We start from the raw sequence: 23,877 nt of genomic DNA on the forward strand, positions 1-23,877 counted from the left end.
AAGGTGGAACTCCTTAAAAACTGACAGGGTTTTTTTGTTTGCTTAAACCTGTTAGGTCTAAAATGCTGAGTATTTGACTCCTGATATAACAAATACACCGTAACATTTAACAGCAGATTTAAAATAATGCCTTACTGTTTCCCAGTGAACTCAATTGAAGTAAAGATTTTCCATAAGGATTTCTTTCATTTTATTCTTATTTTAATGTATCTATTTTTTTTTATTATTATTCATAAGTGTGTTTCCCGTAAAGTCGTGTGGCTGTTTTTACTTTCCTAGGGCTTGCAAAGTTGGTGTTCATCATTTACCGGAGCCTGGGACAGTTCCTCAGCACAGAAAATGCAACCATAAAACTGGGTGCTGACTTCATTGGTCGTAATAGCACCATTGCAGTGAATTCCCACGTCATTTCGGTTTCAATCAATAAAGAATCCAGCCGAGTGTACTTGACAGATCCTGTGCTTTTTACCCTGCCACACATTGATGTAAGTTATGTATGTTAATAAAGTCGCGGAAGGTTAGAAAACCAGTGAGGAAGGAAAGCAAAGCTGACACGCTGGGCATGGGGAGAGGAGGAATGGAGAGATGACGGAGTGGAAAGAAGGGATATTGCCTTAGAATTTCAAATGTTGGACTAGGTCAGAACGACAAGTGTATTTAAGTCTGTGAACATAAAACTAAATGAGGTTCAGTGATTATTACAGCAGAAGTGTATTTTTAATGAACGTTAATACAGTAATCAACAGGAAAATGTAAATGACTATAATTTGTTTTAGAATGAAAATCAACTCTTACCTTAGCAGCCGGAGAGCCCAGTGTTAACTGACAGGACTCTGCCTTTTTAGTGTGGCAGATCTCTTTTTGGTTTTCCTGATCATATTTGACCCAATTGTTATCAAGCCCGGATGTTACCAAGTCTAGGATGGAAGAGATATGCCTTAGAATGCAAGTTGGTAGTTAAAGAATTACACTGTGTTGGAAGACTGAAGAATTTGGGCTATTGTTATACGTAGAGTGAATATGTGCCCACAGATAACCCAGTGGACCTCCAGAATTGGCAAAGAAAAATAAATGTGTGTGGCTATTCTCGTCTTGTATCTGCTGCAGTTGATTCAGTCTTCCAAGAATCCTGATGTTGCAAATGTGTCACTGAGAATAAACACGAGCTCTACATGGGAAATTGATTTTAAAACACCTGGTCCTTACAGAGTTTTCTTAGAACAAATCCACGGGTCTGATTTTGTCAGAAAAGGAAAAGAAATGGTTCTAATGTGCGATCAATATATAAAATCATAAGATGGAAATCGTAATTGTGTAAAATGGGTCTTTGGTAATTTATGGAACACTTTAGAGTGTTTTGGACTATAAAGCTCCTCTTAAGTTAGATATCTGCCTTGCATAGCATAGTCTACAATTTTGCTGATGAAAAATTTTATAGTCCGAAACTTACAAAGTTTAATCTAAATTACCTTTTACACATATTAAACAATTGCTATTGCCATGTTAGAGTGTAAAAATCCTAATTTTATCTTGTCACATTATTTCCCAGCCTGACAATTACTTCAATGCAAACTGCTCCTTCTGGAACTACTCAGAGAGAACTATGATGGGATATTGGTCTACCCAGGGCTGCAAGCTGGTTGACACTAATAAAACTCGTACAACATGTGCATGCAGCCACCTAACCAATTTTGCAATTCTTATGGCCCACAGGGAAATTGCAGTAAGTATTTGCACTTCTAATTAGTGGCAGAGAAAAACCTCAGAGATTCAAAACAGCTGTGTGACAATTCCTTCTTTGGGTGCTAGTTGTAATTAAAAAGCAAGCAGAGTAATGTGGATTTCTTATTGTTTCTACACTGGCCATACATTTTAGGAAGCCTTGGCACTATATTGTTACTTCTCAAAATCATATGCTTTTCGGACTTATTCTGAGTTTTTCTCCTATGGGCAGGTGTCTGGCAGAGGTGGTTGGGGATTGAAGTAGGCCATACTAAAGAGAGAGGGCTCTAAAGTTTCATACCCTCCTCCTCTTGAATGTTCGAATCTCATTTCACAACTTTTAAGTTTCCTAATCATTTTGCTCACTGCAAAGTGCAGATTTTGAAAGGCCAGAATGGTTACTGGAATATTCCTTAGTATTTCTTTATGTGATTAAGAAAATAATAGCCAGGAGATAAAAATACTTTAAGGAACAGCATGAAAGCTCTCAGAACTGTTGTATACTTGATTCTTAGTATAAAATCTATAATAATAAAAGTGCAATATGCTAATTAGACCAGATGTCTTTCCGGATGACCTTTTGTATGAAGCCAGGGCTGCAAGGGAAGCCTGGGTCTCGGGTGCCAGAGGGAAGCTGGTGCCAGCAGCTGGGGGAAGGAAGGCCTACTCTTGCATGAATTTTGTGCATCGGGCCTCTAGTATAATATAAAAACCCAAAGAGAAAGTTAAAACTTAAAATTTGACTCATGTTAGCTGGGAAGTCATTTAATACCAATTGTTTTTTATCATTACTAAATATTCTTTATTATTTTATATTTTCTATGTTTAGGTAATCATTTCAATCATTTTGAAATAATTGGATTACTTTCTAGTAAATTGCCCTATTGGAGCACACATGAGTGTTCAGAGGGTTTAGTATTAAAAGATGAACTATAACACATGTGAAAACTCACCTTGAGCTGTAATGAGGAATATTAATGTTTTTTATGTTTTTATTTTCAGTACAAAGATGGAGTTCACGAATTACTCCTGACAGTCATCACCTGGGTCGGAATTGTCATTTCCCTTGTTTGCCTGGCTATCTGCATTTTCACCTTCTGCTTTTTCCGTGGTCTCCAGAGTGACCGTAACACAATTCACAAGAATCTTTGTATCAACCTTTTCATTGCTGAGTTTATTTTTCTAATAGGCATTGATAAGACAGACTACATGGTAAGCACCCCTTTAGTTTATTGACCTTGAATCTCTGAAAATTATGATGAAAAGTGTGAATCCCCTCATCCTTGTATGCTGATATTAATATTTGACCTTGTTAACAGTCTAATTGACATGGCACAATTGAAGGATAATTTGTAGTAAATTAAAAAGCAGCCCAGTCATTAAATAAAATTATGAGTTCATTCATTCCTCATAGTAAGGTACAGTTGACATTTTTCTGGGTTGTTACTAAGACACATAATTTGATTAGAAGAATGCTGGGATACTGAAATGGAAAGATTCTGTTTTTACAATTTTAATTTTCTCACATAGTTATTCTGCCCAGTGATCATTTCTTCATATTCTGAGCACTTTATTCATTATGACTTTTTTGTGTTATGAACATAATTTAATAATTAGTTAATTTTTCACCCTATATTCATTTGCACTGGGCTGAATTTAAAAATCCTTTACATATGACAGGAAAGTAATGTTAGGTAATTAGAGCTGGGGTATTTGTCATTAAAGCAAATTTTTAAAATTCTGGAATAGAAAAAAATAGAAATAGTATATTTGGAAACAACTGTTCTATAATAAAACAGATCATCTGCAAGTAGAGTATTAAGTGTTAATCATGGATAATTCTAGGAAAGAAATTAAGATGCTTTTTTATTTCTTTAATTTTTAAAAAATTTCACTACAAATCGTAATGTTTTAGAGTGGTGAAATTTCTAGCACACCTGGCATATTATATATACTCTAAGCATTACACTTTCCAAATTTGGCAGTGTTTGCAACTCATTTCCATTTTTGAAAAAAAATTTAAAGAAGCAGTATTTAAATAATGATATATTTTTAAAGACAGTGGTGAGCACCATCAGGGACTTTTTACAATTATGAAGTGGGCTGTTTCCATTCATGTGTTCTTTGTGTTTTGTTTTTGTTTTTTTTTTTCTTTTTCTTTATAGATTGCATGCTCAATATTTGCAGGACTTCTACACTTTTTCTTTTTGGCTGCTTTTGCTTGGATGTGCTTAGAAGGTGTGCAGCTCTATCTAATGTTAGTTGAAGTTTTTGAAAGTGAATATTCAAGGAAGAAATATTACTATGTTGCTGGTTACTTGTTTCCTGCCACAGTGGTTGGAGTTTCAGCTGCTATTGACTATAAGAGCTATGGAACAGAAAAAGCGTAAGTAATTGCAAGCGACCTGAGTGTTTTTCAAGTGAATAATTTTTTAAAGCCTGTTAGCCGTCAGTGAGGTTCCCTGACAGACTAAAATAGCCTCTGAAAGCTTTATTGGAAGAGAATGGGCATGCCGTGTGCAAATTACAATCAAGTCTTTTGTAATTTTTTAGGTTCAGAGGATTTGTACTCTGCTGAGGCAGATTCTAAATTATGGACTTTCTTTTTTAATACAAAAGATTGACCTGAAACAAATTGGAAAAGTAAATAACTTTTTGGCCCTAGAAAGATATTAAGTAAAAATCCTTCTGAACTTAAAGCATCTGACAGGTCTAACTACTCAGTTTTAAGCTAATGCTTCATTAGTTCTCTTTGTGCAGCCAGCCCTCCAGCTAACTCTCATTCTGAATTGTGACAGTAGCACATTCCTTTCCATATGTTTTACTTTGATAATATTTTATCAGGCAGTTTGAAAGGATTAAAATAAGTCACTGTCTTTCATTTATAAAAATATAGATATTTATGGAAAGTGACAGAAAGTAGGACATAGCCATGTTTCTAAGGATTTTATTTGCTAGAGGCATGAATTTGCCTTCTAATTCTGTTTATTTTTTCCTTTGATAAAATTAGTTATATAAAGATTCTTTGGACTAAAGAAAGCTTTTTTGACTGTACAGATGATGAAAGACAAATAAAAGAAATTCAGTGGGGATTCAGTGTTATGTGAAAAATGAACCACTAAGTAAAATCTGTCTTAATAAATTTATGCATCATTTACTCTAATACTGTATGAGTCTGTGCTTTGATTTTTTCTCCCCCAGTATTTATCCATTCTCAGTTGAGGTATTTTATTTATGCTATGCAGTTTTGCAACAAATATAATGTAAACTTTTTTTTTTGTCTATTATGTTCCCCAGGATTAAGCACTTTAAGCTCACATATAGATCTGCAAGGCAAAAATTGAAGATAGCTTTAAAATGATGAGACAATTTGGAATATTGAGTTTCAAGTTTTTCTTAGTAAAGTCAGTGATCTTAAGAATTAGGGCTTGGGATGTGGTGATGTTTATTATTTCCTCATACAAACATAACTATGTCTTTATCAAATTTAAAACCTGAAGTGAAAACCAATAGGGTAAAGTAAATATATTTCTATTTTTTTTATGTGAAGCTCAGCCTAGAATTAATAAAATTGTTCTTACCCATGATAAATGAATTTTCAAAGGCAAATGTAAATGCACTTTTATTAGATTTTAAAATTTATATTTTCCTTGTCATGTTAAGTATCCATTGAAGCTACTTACTACATTATTTTTCTTTCTATAATAGTTGCTGGCTTCATGTTGATAACTATTTTATATGGAGTTTCATTGGACCTGTTACTTTCATTATTCTGGTAAGCAGACCCTACCTTCCCTTCATTTTTGGCTTGCTGCTTTAGCAGTGCTGTTGAAAAGGGGATACTTTGTTTTACTGTTACTTATCTATGCCTTCAATCATTATAAACCCATCTAGCTTATGGGATAAAATTATATAGTATATTTTAAATATTATACCATTACTGAGAGTTCATACACTTACTAATTAGTAGTTTGTGAAATCCTCTCTCCTGTAAAAAGTATTTTTTCTTATTTTTAATTCAGTTTGATAAAAAAAAATACAATCTTTGAAAATCTACTCATATATAAAACATGTTAAGATTGCATGGTTTCAAACTAGATTGATAATTATAAAGGAATAACTGATATGTATAGCATATTTCATTTTTAAGTAGTGGAGTGTTTTTGCTAAGAATTTTAATTCAGGAAGTTCTGTCTCCAAAATCTATAATATTTGTCCTGTACCAAGCCTATATGGCATTTATGAATTAAATGAATATTTTATGAAAGTGAAAGAAAATTAGCTTAATATTTACTATCTTAATTTTCACACAGTGATTTAGTACTTTTAAATAAATGTCCATATCCTGAGTTCTTTTTAGGGTAGTTTTTTTTTTTAATTTTTCAATTACAGTTTGCATTCAGTATTATTACTGTTTAAGCATTCTTCTTCTTAAAAAGGGACACAAATGAGCTCCTTAGGATAGTTCTGTGGTTAACTAGTGTTTCACAAAGTTGAGAAAAATTTTAGTAACTCAAGGAAATTTAAAACTACTTTAAGTGTACGTACATTTGTCACTAAAATGAATTTTTAACACAATTATACAAAGCCAAATGAAAACTTGAGATGAATGCCTGTATGAATCAGACCAGGAAAAGTGTTGCTTAGAAAGCTGATTTCTTGTCGGAACTACTCAATCCAGATGCTTGTCCCAGTTTTCGTTCTTGGTTTACTGATGTTAACACAGCCTAAGCCTAGGTTGAATTATAAGACAAATAGCTAACATGAAAGGATACAGTCCTTATAGATACAAGCTTCTTTTTTCCCTCTTAGCCTTTGACCAAATATAGTGATATTTTGAATATTTTAAAGAACATTTTAGGGATATTTGGTCTATATGTCTTCTTTTGTACTGCAGTTTTATTTATTTTCCATCTCTAAAAATAAATACTGACTTTAGAACAATAAAAATGGTTTCACTTGGCAGAAGGAGTTAATGTTCACATATACTCAGTTTCCGGTAAGAAAAGGTAAAGGACATTTTATTATATTGCCCATTTTACAGTGTCATTATTATCCTCTACCAGATCATTTAAGTTGAGATGTGAAGGGCTTTGGGGAACAGGGTTCCCAACTTAAAACAAAACAAAACAGCAGGTAGCAATCACAGTTAAAGATCCTGAGAGCGATTCTTCTCTTGCAATTGCTTTGCCCTCTAATTGTCCCAGCACAGAGACAGAATGGAATAGAGTGTAAAACATTATCTTGCGTGTAACCTAAATTGAGATATGATACCATTGTAGAATACACCTTTTTTTGAATATTAATAGATTTACCTGTATATATTCTTCTGGAAATACAGGACCTTTGAAAGGCAATTTAGACACAAATCTTAGTAATATAAATTATATGGTATCCCTTACATTTTTAAGCAATATTCTTTTTTTTAAAATGTGTCTTTATTGTTGAAAGTATTACAGATGACCCTTTTGTTTCCCCATTGACACCCTCCACCCCATATCCACCCTCCCCAGACCTTCACCACACTATTGTCTGTATCTATGGGCTATGCAAAAATGCATATAAGTTCCCCCGATTAATCTCTCCCCACCCACCCTCCACCCCCTAAGGAGTATTCTTATAACAAGTTTTTCATTTCCAATTTTTCTGAATTGAAACTGTTTAACTTAGTAATATTAAACAAATGTACATCTTTCATAATGTTCTATGAAGAAAAATAACATGCTATGGAAGATAAAACTTCCTACTTCTATGTTTCTATTGAGTGTCTCGCCTACAGGCCACTAGAGTTATTATATCTATGAGAAAAGTGCTTGCAAGTAATGAGCAGTGGGAAACCATTAGTATGCCTGAAATGGTTTAATGAAAGCTTGGATCATGACACCTCAGGAGCTATTCTTATCATTTGGACAGCTCCATCTGCATCATTAATAATTAATTCAGTTCAGTAAGAGTTCAGCTCACACACTCATTTAGAAGTTTTCTTCAGAGAACACCTCTCTGGTTGCCAGTCCCTGGGAGAAATAGGTTTCTGCTTGGCTAACAGCAAAGATCTGGAGATACAAGTGCAGTTTTAGAGTTGCATTTGCCAGGTAGCAAAAGCTCCAGGGAGGACAAAAAAGGGTCAGAACATGTGCAGTTCAGTTAGGTTGCTTCAGAGTGGTGTTTCTGTGCTTCTGTCTTATCATATCCGTGTCAGCACTGCCAGCTGTGGGATGAATTTTAAGCTGCTAAGCTCAGGCGGATGTGATCCAATTGAGCAGGTTGATGACTGGAGTGCAAACTGTGCGTTCCTGTAATCTGTGGAGCCTTTTTGTATTTTTAAATTTCTCATGTCATCAATATGGGTGATGACTAGCTGTGCCTGTCATTAAGTGGTGATGAATTTTATCAGCAAATTATACTGGAGGATTATTAAAACAATTTATAAAGTTGATATTTTGGAGTAGGTAAAAGAATATTATGTGTTATTGGCAAGAGAAAGAATCCCCCTATTTGGTGATTCACTATTCTTTAGCTAGGTAGGAAAATATTTTTCTTCTGAATTTGCTGTCAGTTTTGTGCATAGAATTCTGTTGAGACGTCTATATAGCTGTTTACCTGTGTACACATGCATGTGCAAGCACATATATACACATGTGCACACACACACAGAGTGGAGTTAAAATTTGATTAATTCCTAGTTGTGTTGCCTCATCTTCAGAATTAGTCATCAGTATGGACATTTAGGTTGGTGAGTTGCCATACAACGTAGCACAACCTATATAACCTGTGCTTATCTGGGGCTTCTGTGTGAAGGATTGAATAATGGCATGTACCTACCAGGTTTAGACAAATCTTTGTAACTGAGTCTTTCCTTTCTCTCCATTGCATAACACCTTCCAACCTATCCCCAAATAACTATGTTTAAACTCAGTAGTAGTCATGTGGGAAAGAAAAAACAAGGAACAAGATGGGGGAGTAAAAAGTGGCTGTGTTGAATTGGAGGGAGAAGAGCAGCACTTAGATAGTGGAGAGCAGCTTCTCTCCTGGTCTTTTTTCCCGCCCCCCAGTGAGAAATAGGGGAGATTTCATGTTTGAAGGTTGTGATTTATTTCTTAAATGCATACCAAACACAGGAAAATAAATTGGAAGAAATAAAAGTGAGAAAAAAGAAATCACTTACTCTAACCAAAGGGGAAAAAAAGAAGCAGCAGCCCAGAAGTATATGGTTGGAAAGAGCCGTTTATGTCCCTCTTAAAGTGCAAAGAAGAAAGGACCCAGAATCACAGCCAGTTCTTTACTTGAAATTAACCCTTTCAGTCTTCGAGTGGCTATTTTGAATGATAGGTTTTATCAAAGAGGTTTCTACTTACCTATTTGTTCTGATTTTCAGTTGTATTTTAAGAGAATAAGAAAGGAGTAGAAAAGAGATGGGGGGAAATCTGTTGAAATATTTTACTCTACAAAATCATGATCCTTATTAGAGCATATTATCTCCTGAAAAGATCATAGCAACAATATTTGTTCTCTGAAAATAAAAATCAGCATTTACATTTTTAAAGCATTAGAAAAAAATAGAAGAACTCTAAGTTCACACTAAAATGTTGTTTACACTTCAGTATATGTTGTATTTAAGTACAGAAAATACTTCATTGTGATATATGTTGGTGGTAAGTTATTAAAATGATCAATACCTAAATGATATATTTTTTTTCATTTGTCTAATAAAACTAGTAAATATGTATTAGTGACTTCTTTTACATGTGGAGTTGGGGAGAAGTATCTTAGCTTTTATTATGCTTTACAGTATGTCTTGCAGGCCTTTTGTCATAATTACTTTGACTTGACATGATGGCATTTCTCGTCCTATTAAAGATACCATTACCTCACCATTTGTCTATCTTCAAGTCATATTTCAAAGGCTAAATTAGTGTTGGATTTAATTATAAATTTCTTGGGATCTAAATATTAGTGCATTGGCTATAATTATATTTTCAATTTCTTTATTTACTTCTATTTTTCTTATCTTTATTGTTGAAAATATGTCAGATGTCACTCTTCTTCCCCCATTAACCCTCTCCACCCCGCTCCCACTCCCTTCCGAAGCCTTCACCACACCCTTGTCTGTGACCAGGGGATATGCACATATGCATACAAGTTCTTTGGTTAATCTCTTTCCCGCCTCCTCTGGAATATGTCAGACTGGTTGCATGCTTCAGTGTCTCTGGGTTCATTTTGTTTGTCAGTTTATTTTGCTCATTAGATTCCTTATGTAAATGAGATCATGTGATACTTGTCTTTCTCTGACTGGTTTACTTCACTTAGCATAAATGGGAGAATTCACAGACACCTTTGAAAGAATCTGAGTCAAGTATCCTTCTGCAGTTTTATGATTATTTTCTACTAGAGGCCTGGTGCATGAAATTTGTGTCTCTCAGCCCAACCTGCACCCTCTCCAATCTGGGAGCCCTCAGGGGATGTCCTACTGCTCTCTGCGGACCTACCTGCTTGACAACACCGCAGGCCCTGGTGTCTGCTCTCTGGGGGGCCTGCTTGCCCCTTGCCACTATGGCCAGGGGCAAGCAGGGCCCTGTTGTCTGCTTGCTGTAGGGGCCCGGCTGTCTGCTCTCTGCGGGGGCCTGCTTTCCCCTTGGCGCCATGGCAAGGGGCATGCAGGGCCCGGCTGTCTGCTCTCTGCAGGGGCCTGCTTGCCCCTCGCCCCCACAGTGAGGGCTTAAAGGACTGGGGGACTCTGGTGGTGCTGAGGGGACTGGGCGCTGCCATCTTTGTTGTGAAGTGGCAGCCAATTTGCATATTCTATCTTTATTAGATAGGATTACATTTAGTTAGTTTTAAAGAGACTTGTTTTTAAAATGTACCTGAGAAACATTTGATATTAAGTATGTTAGAAACAATAGCCCTTATTTTTGCACTCAGCTTTCATGGCTTTGTGTGACATTTAGTTACGTGAGTTTAACACGAACAGGTTTGAGAAAACACAACTGTATGTTAAACATACAGTTTGGCTAGTGGAGTAGAAGTGTGTGGGCATTTCAGCCATTTGCTGAGGCTGGGATGGTAGTATTTTACAAAGGAAATGGAGAATTAGCTATTTTGGCAAGTTCATCAGGTGGAAGTTATTTCCACCATGACAAGCACACACCTCATGTTATTTAGGATTTCTTTGAGGCTGTATTTTATACATTCATTCATTTATTATTTATCTCTAAGGCATTCATCATCTGAGTGATTTATAAATTGGATTACTCTTCATAGAAGTGGAACACTTTTTAAAATATATATATATTTTATTGAATTTTTACAGAGAGGAAGGGAGAGGGATAGAGAGTTAGAAACATCGATGAGGGAGAAACATTGATCAGCTGCCTCCTGCACGCCCCCTACTGGGGATGTGCCCGCAACCAAGGTACATGCCCTTTACCGGAATCGAACCTGGGACCCTTGAGTCTGCAGGCCGACACTCTATCCACTGAGCCAAACCGGCTAGGGCTGGAACACTTTTTAAAATATACAACTAGTATATCTTTGTTTTGTTTAAAGGCTGATATTTTCTCTGAGAATAAGTTGGTATACTGAATCTCAGCACTGACATTATAGTAGCTAAATAACCTTCGGCAAGATACTTAACATCGCAGATTTGTAAAATGGCTGTCTAGTTATATTTTAAGAGAACAAGAAAGGAGTAGAAGAGAGAAGGGGGAGAGTACTGCCTGCCACTACGTCTGGAGTAAAAGTATAGATTGTTGTTGGTGCCCCCCCCCCCCGTAATTTCAGAACTTTATGTATTGTGAATGTATTATATTTTTAGTTAGAAAACATTCACACACATATATAATGTTAACCTCCATAGGGGAAAGAGAGAGGAAGGGAAAATGCATCTAGCAGTCTGTTTTTTTAGGATGAAATAAGGTACGTTTTCTGTGGCACCTTCTACTTGTTTAGTCCTCAGTCTTATCAAGATGGAAATGTCTTTGTATCATACTTAGTTTTAATTCTATTTTTATGTACTTAGATTTTATGTTTATTCAAAAATGTATTATTGATCTTTACCTGATTTTCTCCATTGAAAAATATGTTTGGATGTGTTCACCTCCAAGATTTCATATTTTGTACTCACTTTCTTTTCATAGCATAATACTTATATATATCCACATTTTTTCACATTCACATTCTTTATTTTCTTATAGTTTTTACATTGTAGGGGGTAATAACATTTTTTTCTCCCTGGACTATACTACTACTACTACTACTATTATTTTATCTTTAGGGGGTAATTAATATGCTTAGAAAATAATGAACACCAAATTGAGGATCTATCTATGCTTCAGGAAATTGTTCAAGAAAAAGAAAGGTTGAATGACAACCTAGGTCCAAAAGTTTGTAATAAAAGAAAAAAAGTAGTTAAATTAGGACATTCAAGAAGAAAAGTCAAGAGGCTTAAAGGATTTTAACTTTGACTCGACAAAGCAGCCTTTCTTATCTAAGAGTTGTAGTCACTTGGTTTTTATGGGTTTTGGTTTGTTTGTTTTTAGGATATTTAGAGTTCTTGTTTTTAACCATTCCTTAAATTTACTAGTTAAGGTTTACTGTTGCATAAAATAAAAAATAAAAAGAATAAGAACACTGTTGTTTTTCCTTTTAAAAAAATTAAAGATATACTGTGTCATAATTTTTTTAAAACCAAATCAGATATTTAATGTGCTGCCTGAAGACCTCTCTAATTTTTTCCAAGGCAGAAAGTGTCTAATAATACAATAAGTATATCTGTGTAGTAAAGTCAGTAAATATTTGTTGAATAAAATGTATGACAGTGCATATCCCTGAAAGTGTAAGCATTTATTTATATTGTGACCAACTGACATGATACTCAGAATGTAAAACTAGAAAAGTGTTTTTACAAATGTTTGTGCTTTTTCTCTGTACAAGTACTTTAAGAAATTAATTTTAAGTACTGGTTTAAACAAAGGGCTTCTTTTGTCCTTAAGTAATGAACATAGAACACTATTGACCAACACTTGCAAATTGTGCCTATTTAACCTCTTTTTTTCCATTAAGAAGAAATTCTACATCTAAGAGAAATACAGCACAGTGAACAAAATGACTGACAAATAGCGTAAAGCCTTTTCTGTGTGCCCAAACTCATTGGGAAGGACTTGGAAATTTTATTTATTGCCCTGTATCACTTTTCCTAATATAGTGATGAATGGCTAAAATATGGTATCATTTTGTCATGTGGTGTGGGGACTTAGTAAAAAGAGTCATGTTACTCTACCAAAGTTATGTCGATTACCTACCAGCAAGAAATTGCTTTCATCCTACATTCAGTGAGCCTTTTCTTGAATATACCATTTGGGCTTGTACTGTCTTTAAGTCATATACAGCTCACAAAAAATTGATTTGCCTTTTTTAAAAGAATGATCCAAAGTAAATGTCAAAAAATCCAGGACATCCATGACTGGTTTGGCTCAGTGGATAGAGCATCGGCCTGAGGACTGAAGGGGCCCAGGTTCAGTTCCGGTCAAGGGCACATACCACGGTTGTGGGCTCGATTCCCAGTGCGGGGTGTGCAGGAGGCAGCCAATCAATGATTCTCTTTCATCATTGATGTTTCTCTCTCTCTCCCCTTCTTCCTTCATCTCTGAAATCAATAAAAATATATTTAAAAAAATAATAATAAATCCAGGAGCAATCTAGTGTAGTTCTATTTTTACAATATAAAAATGGAACTGCCTTCCCTCTGTCCAGCATTCTGCCAGGTGACTGTAGAAGTAAATGCAAACTACCTCTCTTCAGTCAAAACCCAACTCCTTTCTTCTGAGTTCACTTGTCTTTATCTTCCAAACCTTCCTTCCCTGCCAGGTTTCATCTTCCCCAGTTTGCTTTTGTTTGCATGTCATTTTTTTTGCCCCGGCTGAATGTTTTAGAGAGACACAAAAGAGCCTTTTTCAGAAATTACCCATTTTCATACAATATTGAGACTAGGAAAAAAGAACTGATGGCTTTTAATAGACAAATAGCAAAATATACATGAATAGCCCTAACTGGTTTGGCTCAGTGGATAGAGCGTCAGCCTGTGGACTGAAAGGTCCCAGGTTTGATTCCGGTTAAGGGCATGTACTTTGGTTGCGGGCACATCCCCAGTAGGAGGTGTGCAGGAGGCAGCTGATCGATGTTTCTCTCCCATCAATGTTTCTAACTCTCTATCCCTCTCCCTTCCTCTCTGTAAAAAATCAATAAAATATATTTAAATATATATATATATACATGTATATATGTTTATCTTTATATAGCTGTTTCATATATTTTGTTTCATTTGACCCTCATAATTACCTTACAAGTAGATTGTACAAATGTTATTACCCTCGTTTAATCAACCAAAATCAAAAGCTAGACTCTCAACTAAGTTTTAGGATTTCAAATCCATCAATCGTTACATTATAAGCTACATGCTATAAATGCCTTTCCTAAGGAATTTACTTTAATGTTTCTGTTAGATGGCTTTTAGGCCCTGGAGTACCTCTAGCTAAAGAAACTAATTTAGGTATCTAATTTATTTAATCATCACCACATGATACTGATTTAATGAGGCTGCAATTTCATGTCAAATGATCTATTAAAAAATCGATCAAACATAGCTCGAGTATTTTATTATTTAGACTTAACTGGATCATTGCATATGTAAACTAAAGTTGAATCATTGTCTATTATATACTCATGTCATTGGTATTTAACTGCATTAACTCATTAAGTAAATTTGCAAAAATGTGCTGTTTATTCTTTGGTTGTAGTGGTCTAATTCTTTTTTTTTTTGTTATGACAGCTAAATATTATATTCCTGGTGATCACATTGTGCAAAATGGTGAAGCACTCAAACACTTTGAAACCCGATTCTAGCAGGTTGGAGAACATTAAGTAAGTAGTTTGTATTTTAAGCTTAGTGCTTGACAAACTAAGTGCAAGATATTCTCCACAGGGAATCCATGAGTACCTTTTCTCAACTAGAAATTATTCAGAATGAGGTTTTACTGTACAAGGGTGAGTCTCAGTGTGACCACGTCACAGACATTGGTCAAAAATTAGATAATAATTTCTGTCTTGATGTAGAGCCAAGAAATTGTTTCAGTAGCTTTGTGGAAATTCCATATCATGGTAGCAGTTTCATTTGAATTTAAAATGCAGTTCAAAATGATGTTCCTCCTTGCATGGCTGATAAGATTATACTCAGTTTGTTTTGTTAAATGACTTTTTTTGATTTAAGGATCCTGAGCAGTTTTCTACTTCTAATCTTGCTTTCCTAAGAGAATACATTCTATTACTATTGTTAACGTGGAGATTATCTGTTGTTTTTATGATAATTGAATGAATGTTTTATTTCAGTGTTGAGTAAAAACTGCAGTAGCCTATCTATGGAAAAATGCTATCCAATTAAAAAATTGATAGTTGTTGACTCCTAAGTCATCTTATGGAAGCATTTTCAGTTATTTTTTAAATAAGAGCCTTAATTTAAATTTTTGATGAATTATTATCCAAGTTGGTTATGATGGGATTGCAAAAAAATATTTTGAATGTAAAAAATGGCAGATCTATAGTAAGGGAAGTTTTTTAAAAATTAGAAGATTTAGATAGGTTAGTGCCAGCTTCATTGCATGTTGCATGGTAAGAGAGAGAGCTAATCTTTAGCATCTCTCTCTTTTCTTCCTTTTCCTCTTTCTGTCTTCTCATCTACACCAGTAATTACCGTGTTTGTGATGGCTACTATAATACGGACTTACCTGGGTAAGGTAGAACCCTACATTAACAAATTTATGGCATGATTTATATTTTTTACAAAGCTGTCAATATCATGAATTGCCCTTAATTCTTATAATTATTTTTGTATGTCTAATTTGCTACAGTATTTTAAAACTATAATATGCCTTTATTTTTTAATTGCTTGCCTCTGCCTTTTGACTTTCTTAATTTTGACTAATTTATAAAATATATAAATGCTTTCTTATTACTTTCTATTTTAATTCTGTCTAATAATTTTGTTTCTCTTTTCTGCTTATAATGCTTTCTAGCTATGAAGATAATAAGCCATTTATCAAGTAAGATCATTAGTTAGACATGGAATGCACCGCCTTTAAATCCTTCTCATTCCGTCCTATTTTCTGCAGTTCTTTTCTCCCTAAGCTATTCATGATGAAATTTCTCCAAAATTATTTTATTTTCAAGTTATTCCCATGTTTTTTGTCTCATTTCAGCCAGGCTTCTTCATGCTTTAGTTACACAAACCTGAGGGCTCACCGAAGATTAGTTTACCAGAATCTGAAGTTTAGGAGCTGATTATCTGCCATTTACCCTTTCTGTATGTGTCACATTACTCCGTGCTGTGGGTACACCACAGGAATAGAAAGATAGGAGTCGCCTCATTAAGGACTCCTGATTTCTTATACCAAAAATGCACATAAAAGCCAATAAAGTCCCGGGGGATGTTTTATACGTTGAATTTTAGTATAGTTTTGATACCTTGTTTATTCTGGAGTAAAAAAAAAAAAAAAAAAAAGGTTGCTGTTGCTGTTTTCACTGGAGGCTGCAGTACTAAATGCGACTATTCCTTCTCTAATCAATGAAAGGTTAAAGCCAAAATGCTGTTGAATTTGAATGTGAACATAGAGAAAGCCAACTGCTACTACTGATATGTTCATAGTTAAGTGTGATGTGTGTTGTTCTCTCACTGAACCTGTGAATGAAATTCACTTTATTTTTTCAGGTCTTGGGTGCTTGGCGCTTTCGCTCTTCTGTGTCTTCTTGGCCTCACCTGGTCATTTGGGTTGCTTTTTATTAATGAGGAGACTATAGTGATGGCATATCTCTTCACCATCTTTAATGCTTTCCAGGGAGTGTTCATTTTCATCTTTCACTGTGCTCTTCAGAAGAAAGTAAGTGACCGTGCCGCGGGGTTCTGCTTACTTGTTCTTGTAGTGGAAATAACAGATATAATGGAGAAGATAGGAAGTTACAACTGGCATATTATTATTAAATCGCGTTACATTTTTAATCACAAAGTAATTGTTATGCCTGTCTGGAAATTCGGGCTTCACGTATAAAAGAATTCAATAGCAATCATTTTTGGATCTCAATTTGGGGCTGTTATAAACTAGATATTTATGTTAAGATGTCTTCTTTGCTACTGGGGTCTATAAAATGCTTTGTGCAAAGGGTATACAAGATAAAGAAAAGGTTAAATAATCTTGTTCTTTGCTCAATAAAGAGAATACAGTGGTCCAAAATGAAGTTGAGTATAAGGATACATGCCCTTAATTTAAAAGCTCTAGCCATACAAAAATTTAATATTAATGTTGCCTTTTGAGTAATTTCTTTTTTTTTAAAAATATATTTTATTGATTTTTTACAGAGAGGAAGGGAGAGAGATAGAGAGTTAGAAACATCGATGAGAGAGAGACATCGATCAGCTGCCTCCTGCACATCTCCCACTGGGGATGTGCCCGCAACCAAGGTACACGCCCCTGACCAGAATCAAACCTGGGACCTTTCAGTCCGCAGGCCGATGCTCTATCCACTGAGCCAAACCGGTTTCGGCGAGTAATTTCAATAGATCTAAAATCCAATAATTTTACATCTCACATTTTATTATTTAGTGCTGACTTTATATTAAGTGGAGTAAGCAAAAATGATTCAAAAATTAATGTTTGTTTGAAAATGAAATACTACTGCAAACCCAAGAGAATAGTTTAGCATCATTTAAGTTTAAAATTTCCGGTATCATCTTTTCCCTGCCTGCATATCCAGTGCAGTCTTTTTATTCTGTTATTACTAGTTGGTCACTTAAATTGAACAGAGAAATAGAATTGTGAAAGTGAAAACTATTATGTTTTCAATCCTGACAAGATGATAGTGTTGTTACCTCCATCAGTTTTGAATAAGCTGTAATTTTGAGATAATAACAGTGGAATGTGCAGTCCTGACAGGTAATGTACATTCACAGCAATATAGGCATTAGGCAACACCAACACCGGAGGTGTTATTTGGATAAAGTACCACTTTCATTGCCATTGTCTTGGCAATGCAGCATTGCAGTGTAGTTAATAGCCATTAAATGTGCAGACATTTTTTTATAAGGTATGCTGTGTTATTTAATAACATTGAATCTTAACTTTCTAAATATGATTCAGGTATAACCTTTGTAATTACTTTTGGTTTTTATATATTTCTTACTTTATAAATGAGCATTTGTATACGTGCATACAGGCACATTTGTAGTCTGCCAAAGTATTTTGAGATAAAACCGAAACTTAGCCATTATTTTCTCATAGAGTTATGTGTATTAATTGAACAAAGATTTTGCTATGCTTTTTAACTACAATTACATTTAAAAGCATCCTGTAGCTCTTTTGAATATAACCTACTTAGTCTTAGACACATCCTCTTGGTGCTGCCAGGGTGACTTGTGAAGAATATGATACAAAGTGATGTAGTTTAAATCCTGGTTTACTACTTCAGTGAGCATATTTAGGCAAAGAAAGTGCTTTGAAAGTTCAATCTCATTGTTATTTGTTCTAATAGGTACAATTAAATAAAGCGAAGAGGAGGAAAATGCAAGTGCACTTAGATTTAAAAGGTCATCTAGTGACTTTAATTATCTAGTTTTGCAAGGAATAAGTGTCAAAATCATGGTCTTTGCTGGCAGATACAGAGCATACAACTGTGAGGAGGGGGAAAGCCTTTGAGTGTGCTTTGTAGTCTACTCGAAAAAAGAGTTTCTTACTCAATATCTCCCTGTCTGTTTTATGATTTTGAAGTCTGGCTGTTGGCCACAACAAGACAGGTTTATGTGCCAGTATCGTTGCATAGAATCCAGGACTCTCTCCTACTCCCAAGTTCGTCCCACCTCTCCAAGGGCCCCATCATTTAGCGAGCGTTGGGACTTCACTTTTTAAAGTTTACTTTAAACTTTCTTTGAGAACTAAAAACTTTTCGATCTATTCTTATATCCAAGCTTGGGGGTGGGGTGAGAAGGGGGGAGGGAAATTACAAGGTAACTCATTAATGAAAATAGAAATTGCATAAATAGTTCCCTTGTGTGCTAATGAAGTGCATAGGCATCTTTGACTCTTTACTCAGTGTTAAAACACATCAGGAAATGAAGAAAACATTCCATCATAATTAATGGCATGTTATCAAAGTGCTTTTTTCCTTTATTCTTGTGCCAAAATAGCCTTGTCATTATAAAGAGGTTACCCACAAAACTACGCAATCCAGTAAAAGAGGTTTATGTACATTGACCTACCTAAGGAGGACATGAAGCATCTAAAACTTAAATGACTGAATTAGGCGTGGTTAAATGTAATTAAGCAAGAAAATATTATGTCCTGTTTTCTTAGCATGAAATATAAAATTGGGGCTCCTAAGTATACAGAGGAAATAAGGCTTTTAAAAATATTGCTATTGTATTAATAACATTTACATAATAGGTTATAAAGCATTACTACCTAATATATCACATTGAAGAGATTTTACTAGCCAGTCTAGTGGACAGATATATTGTTTCTGATTACAACAGTTTCCATTAAACTTGATTTTTGTAAGTTCAGTTTATTTTCTGCATGGCAATGTTTGTGGAATTTCTTGGTCGTCTCCATTGCGTATTTGATTAGGGAAAGGGAGAAGCAAGTATTAACCCCATGGCCTCCTGGTTGTTCAATGCAGGTACGAAAAGAATATGGCAAGTGCTTCAGACACTCCTATTGCTGCAGCGGCCTCCCAACGGAGAGTCCCCACAGCTCAGTGAAGGCTTCCACCACCAGGACCAGCGCTCGGTATTCCTCCGGCACACAGGTAACAGGGGCTCTGAAGCGTCTTCAGTCAGCCTTCTTTATAGAAAGCCTACCGAGGCGGGCTCTGTTCAAAGGCACTAATTGTCTCCTTATTCTAATGATGTCTACATAGCAAACACTTGCTTTTTTAGTATTTTGGTTTTAATGTCTTCTTAAGTATTTCTTGAAGGTGTTTCTTTAGGTGTGAACATCCTTTTTTTGAGAGGTATACTTCTTTAAAAAGTCTCTCAGAATCATTTCATAGCCTAAGCTTTGTATACAGCACGGTGCTCTTTGTGGGTACTCAGTAAACATTTGTTGAATCATCAGTCATCTCTACATTTTAAAAAAAAGCAATAAAGGAAAACTTTTAAAGAGTAGAAGATTAAATTCCCCCTAGTAGAAAAGCAACAGAGCAGTATAGACTTCCTTAGTTTTAGACTAGAATCCACACACGTTTTCTTTTTTAAAAGCCCCACAGATAACCCTACACAGGTGGATAGGTTAAATCTTTTGTGTGTCTTTAATAAGGTAAATTTGGGGAAACTAACATAACATGTCTTGCTATTTTATGTTGATAGAGTCGTATAAGAAGGATGTGGAATGACACTGTGAGAAAACAATCTGAATCTTCTTTTATCTCAGGTGACATCAATAGCACTTCAACACTTAATCAAGGTCAGTTACTAGGAAAATTTGAGTTTACAATATAAATTTTGTACCTTTTGCCAGTTTACAATAATCCTAGAGAAAATGGGGAATTTTTTTCAAATGTGTTTATATCACAAGCTCCTAAATCTTTTGAGTCAGTTTTTATCCTTTATTCAAGTACATATAAATTCTTTTTATTCAATAATGTAATGCAAACATTATAATTTTAAACTCCGCATTAAGAGTAAGGCTAGAAAAAGTAATTACTGATAATATACTTTGCCACAAGTTCATATGTTTTTCTTGTGAATAGAAACTTATCCTTTTAACCGAGACATTTACCAAACTTTTCTTCTTAAAACATCAACACAATCAGAATAACCACTATTCATATTAAACAGTACCAGTTTTGTAGTGAAGATTCTTATTTGCAAAAGTTTTTATTTTACATTTCTTTCAAACGATAAAAAGTGTCAAAAACATTTATAGTAAATCTTCATGAACAAAAAGCTAAAATACATGAGAATTTACAAATTACTCTTTTTCTCCTTGAATTACTGCAGTTACAGCTTTAAAATTATCATTATCATGTAATTCTTAAATAAGTTGGCAAATAAAATATTTTAACAAGATAAGGACACAAACGCATGTACACATACTTCTGAATGCAAGCTTAGTAAATTTTAACATGGTATGAAAAATACCATGTTGTTATATATGTCGGTGGAAAGGTCATTTATCCAGGTGATTTTAGTTTTGTTGTACTGATTGGTAACACAGCAGTAATATTTTATCACAATGACATTTTTTAATGTTGCCATTGTTTAGATGAGTTGCTTTAAAATGAAAAAAGGAGTATGTATGACATCAAAACCAAATTGAATTTTAAAATATTTTTAGTCAAAATTACATTAGCTATGCAAAACATGTTTGATGCGTATTGAAAGGTTGGTAATTTGTAAATTAGAATAAGTGAAATGTGTTTATTCATGGCTCTAAGATGCTACCTAATTTTGTTAAGGTGACTATCAAAAAGGAAATGCATTATTCAATGATTTGCTTTTTGAAACCTGGCAAATAAAATTCTCGTTATGTACAATTTATGAATGGTCCAATAATTGATTATACACAGCCTTTTCTTCTTCAGCATGTGTGCTCTTGCATTTACTAAGAGAAGCTTTGTGCAATGTGTCATACTTTTTATCTGTTTGAAGTTGTTTTTCCTCCTGCTTGTATCGAAGCTGGTATTAACACAGATGTTTTCATGAGGGATAATCCCACACCTGTAAATTCTGAAAGTTTGAGATTCCCTCTTCTGGGCCTCCGTGGTTAGGTTTTTAATATTAAGCAGTAACATCTTGAAACATAATGTTGATCTCTGTGCATTTAATTGCCATTTTTGTTTAACAGTGATTTTTTGTATAAATTAGTAAATGTCATCCTCAGCAGGTGTTTACTTGGGGGAGTTAGAAGGCACCTGTGAATTACTGAAATTTAACTTCCCTCTACCCTTTCTCCTTCAAATTAGTAGTTCAAATACAGTCAGAAAGTTTCAGCAGATTTTTCGTTGCCAACTTGTTCACTACCCTTGATGAATACGAAAAGTACTGTACTGCAACTGTAACACTAAAATAAGAGAACTGATGTCTCTTCTTTCCTTCCTTTTCTTTTCTTTTCTTTCCTTTTTTGCTTTAGGAATGACTGGCAATTACCTACTAACAAATCCTCTTCTTCGACCCCACGGCACTAACAACCCCTATAACACATTGCTCGCTGAAACAGTTGTATGTAATGCCCCTTCAGCTCCTGTATTTAACTCACCAGGTGTGCTTATACTTATGAATAAAACTACCTTTCTTTGCTGCTAAACAGAGCTCTGGTCTTTGCCCTTTCTCTAGAATATTCATGTTGCCATGTATTTACTATTACAACCATAGTCTCTCAATTGAAAGAGAATGGTATTGAGCATGCCAGGCTTCTAAAACTGCACTATATTATAGTAAACATTCAGTCATGACAGTATTTACCAATAATTATCCATGTTTTTGACACAGGTGGCATAAATCTTAATATATTATTACAGGACTGACATCACATGGTCCGCGAGCCCATCTTCAAGATTTATATCACTTAGAGGTATCCGCTCTATGTAATATTCTGTTCAGTTGACTCTAAAGCTTGCCGACAGAATTTGCTTTTGGAATGGATTAGCTCATAAAGATCATTGGATGCCTAGCTATAGAAAACGGCATCCAGCATTATCAATGTAACCACACTATAGTATAGTGCAGCTTTATGGTGGTTTTTCTTTTTTCTTAAAATAGCTTTGAAAATAAAGTTAATATCAGTCAGTTATACCTATAGTTGTGTTTGTTTGTTTTTTAGTTGGGGGAGGGGGAGAGATTGTCACTAACCCATCCTGTATTACTGTGTTTTCTAATAGCTTATTTTTAAAAAAGCATATATGTTTAACAGAAATTTTCAAGATTTTGGTAAAAGTTACTGCTGCTAAATTACTGCTAGCATATAGTCTTTATTTGTGATTGGTATTTACCACTAAATTTAACAAAGAACTTTGTTTCTGTTTTTTTTTCCTTGAAATTCTATTTTAACGTAACTGCAGCTTTTCTTTTCATTCTCTTGTTTTTCTCACTTTCCTTATGCTTTCCTCTAGCAACCTACAGAGAGACAAGTATGGGAGTAAAACTTAACTTTGCCTATCAAATGTAAATTTTTTCAGCATGATTTTTAACCGGCACAATTAAAACATAACTAGCAGTCATGACGTAGACTCAGCGGGCAAGTGGTTCACAATTTGCAACTAAAACGTTACCAAATTCAAACAGTACATCTGTCTGTACTGCCCTTTCTCAACAACAGAGGTCTGTAGCAAATGCTGTCCATACTTAAGTATACGCAATGCTGAAATAATTTGCTCTTTCAAGCCCGAGGTACTGTCACCCCGAATGCTGAATAATTGACTTATCACTTCTGCATTCCCACAGTCATCTTGCTACAGGCTGTGGAAAGTCTTCAAGTGAATTACCTGAACTTGGGCAGAAAATTTGCCTCTTCCAAACCAGTCAAAGATGTGCTTAAATCTGCAGTATGTCATAGAAAACACCTCCTGTTTTACCTAGTATATATGTTTATATTTATTAAGCAATAATAAAAAGGAAAAAGAAAAAAGACAAGGTCAAACCTCTACAGAGGAAACAAATGCTGGCAAGTGATCCATCATGTAACTTAAAGCTCCAGCAGTTTTCCAGTGGTGGATCTTATAAAGACTGTGGTGCACATAAGAACTTAGAAAGCTAGAGAATTGTGTCAACCAGGCGAAAGGAAGCCTTACAAATAGCTCTCAGAGCTTTATTTTGTTATATGTGGAGCATGATATTAATTGGCCTGTCAGTTTCTCAAATGTAGAAGTTGGATCAGAGTTTTTTTTAAAAAATAACATGAGTGACCAACAAATATAATCACCCCATTTTCTCATTTTCTACTAATGATAATTTATCAAACAATTATCATATATTTATTGGTCATGACATTGAGTTTTCTAGGATAATCTGCAGCTTTAAGAGTGGAGTGAGCACTAAAAAGGGAAAGTGCCTATTTTTTCCAAGAATTGAATTTTTTTCCTAAACTCCTCCAAGCCTTGCATACAATGCAGCAGCCTCACAGT

The 23,877-nt window shown here is 34.7% G+C and overlaps 1 protein-coding gene across 1 annotated transcript in view; it reads left to right on the forward strand.

The window, feature by feature from the left end:
- Nucleotides 1-23,877, forward strand: part of ADGRL2 (adhesion G protein-coupled receptor L2) — a 277,155-nt gene that overhangs the window by 247,529 nt on the left and 5,749 nt on the right. The window contains exons 14-24 of the mRNA XM_015572119.1: nt 277-494; nt 1,550-1,723; nt 2,725-2,934; nt 3,888-4,108; nt 5,431-5,497; nt 14,546-14,637; nt 15,457-15,501; nt 15,786-15,812; nt 16,478-16,646; nt 19,435-19,563; nt 20,123-20,219. Of these exons, the coding sequence (XP_015427605.1) occupies nt 277-494; nt 1,550-1,723; nt 2,725-2,934; nt 3,888-4,108; nt 5,431-5,497; nt 14,546-14,637; nt 15,457-15,501; nt 15,786-15,812; nt 16,478-16,646; nt 19,435-19,563; nt 20,123-20,219 (1,449 nt within the window). The remainder of the gene's footprint in view (nt 1-276; nt 495-1,549; nt 1,724-2,724; nt 2,935-3,887; nt 4,109-5,430; nt 5,498-14,545; nt 14,638-15,456; nt 15,502-15,785; nt 15,813-16,477; nt 16,647-19,434; nt 19,564-20,122; nt 20,220-23,877) is intronic.

This window comes from Myotis davidii, unplaced genomic scaffold (assembly GCF_000327345.1).
Source record: "Myotis davidii unplaced genomic scaffold, ASM32734v1 scaffold162, whole genome shotgun sequence".
Classification (NCBI taxonomy): Eukaryota; Metazoa; Chordata; class Mammalia; order Chiroptera; family Vespertilionidae; genus Myotis; species Myotis davidii.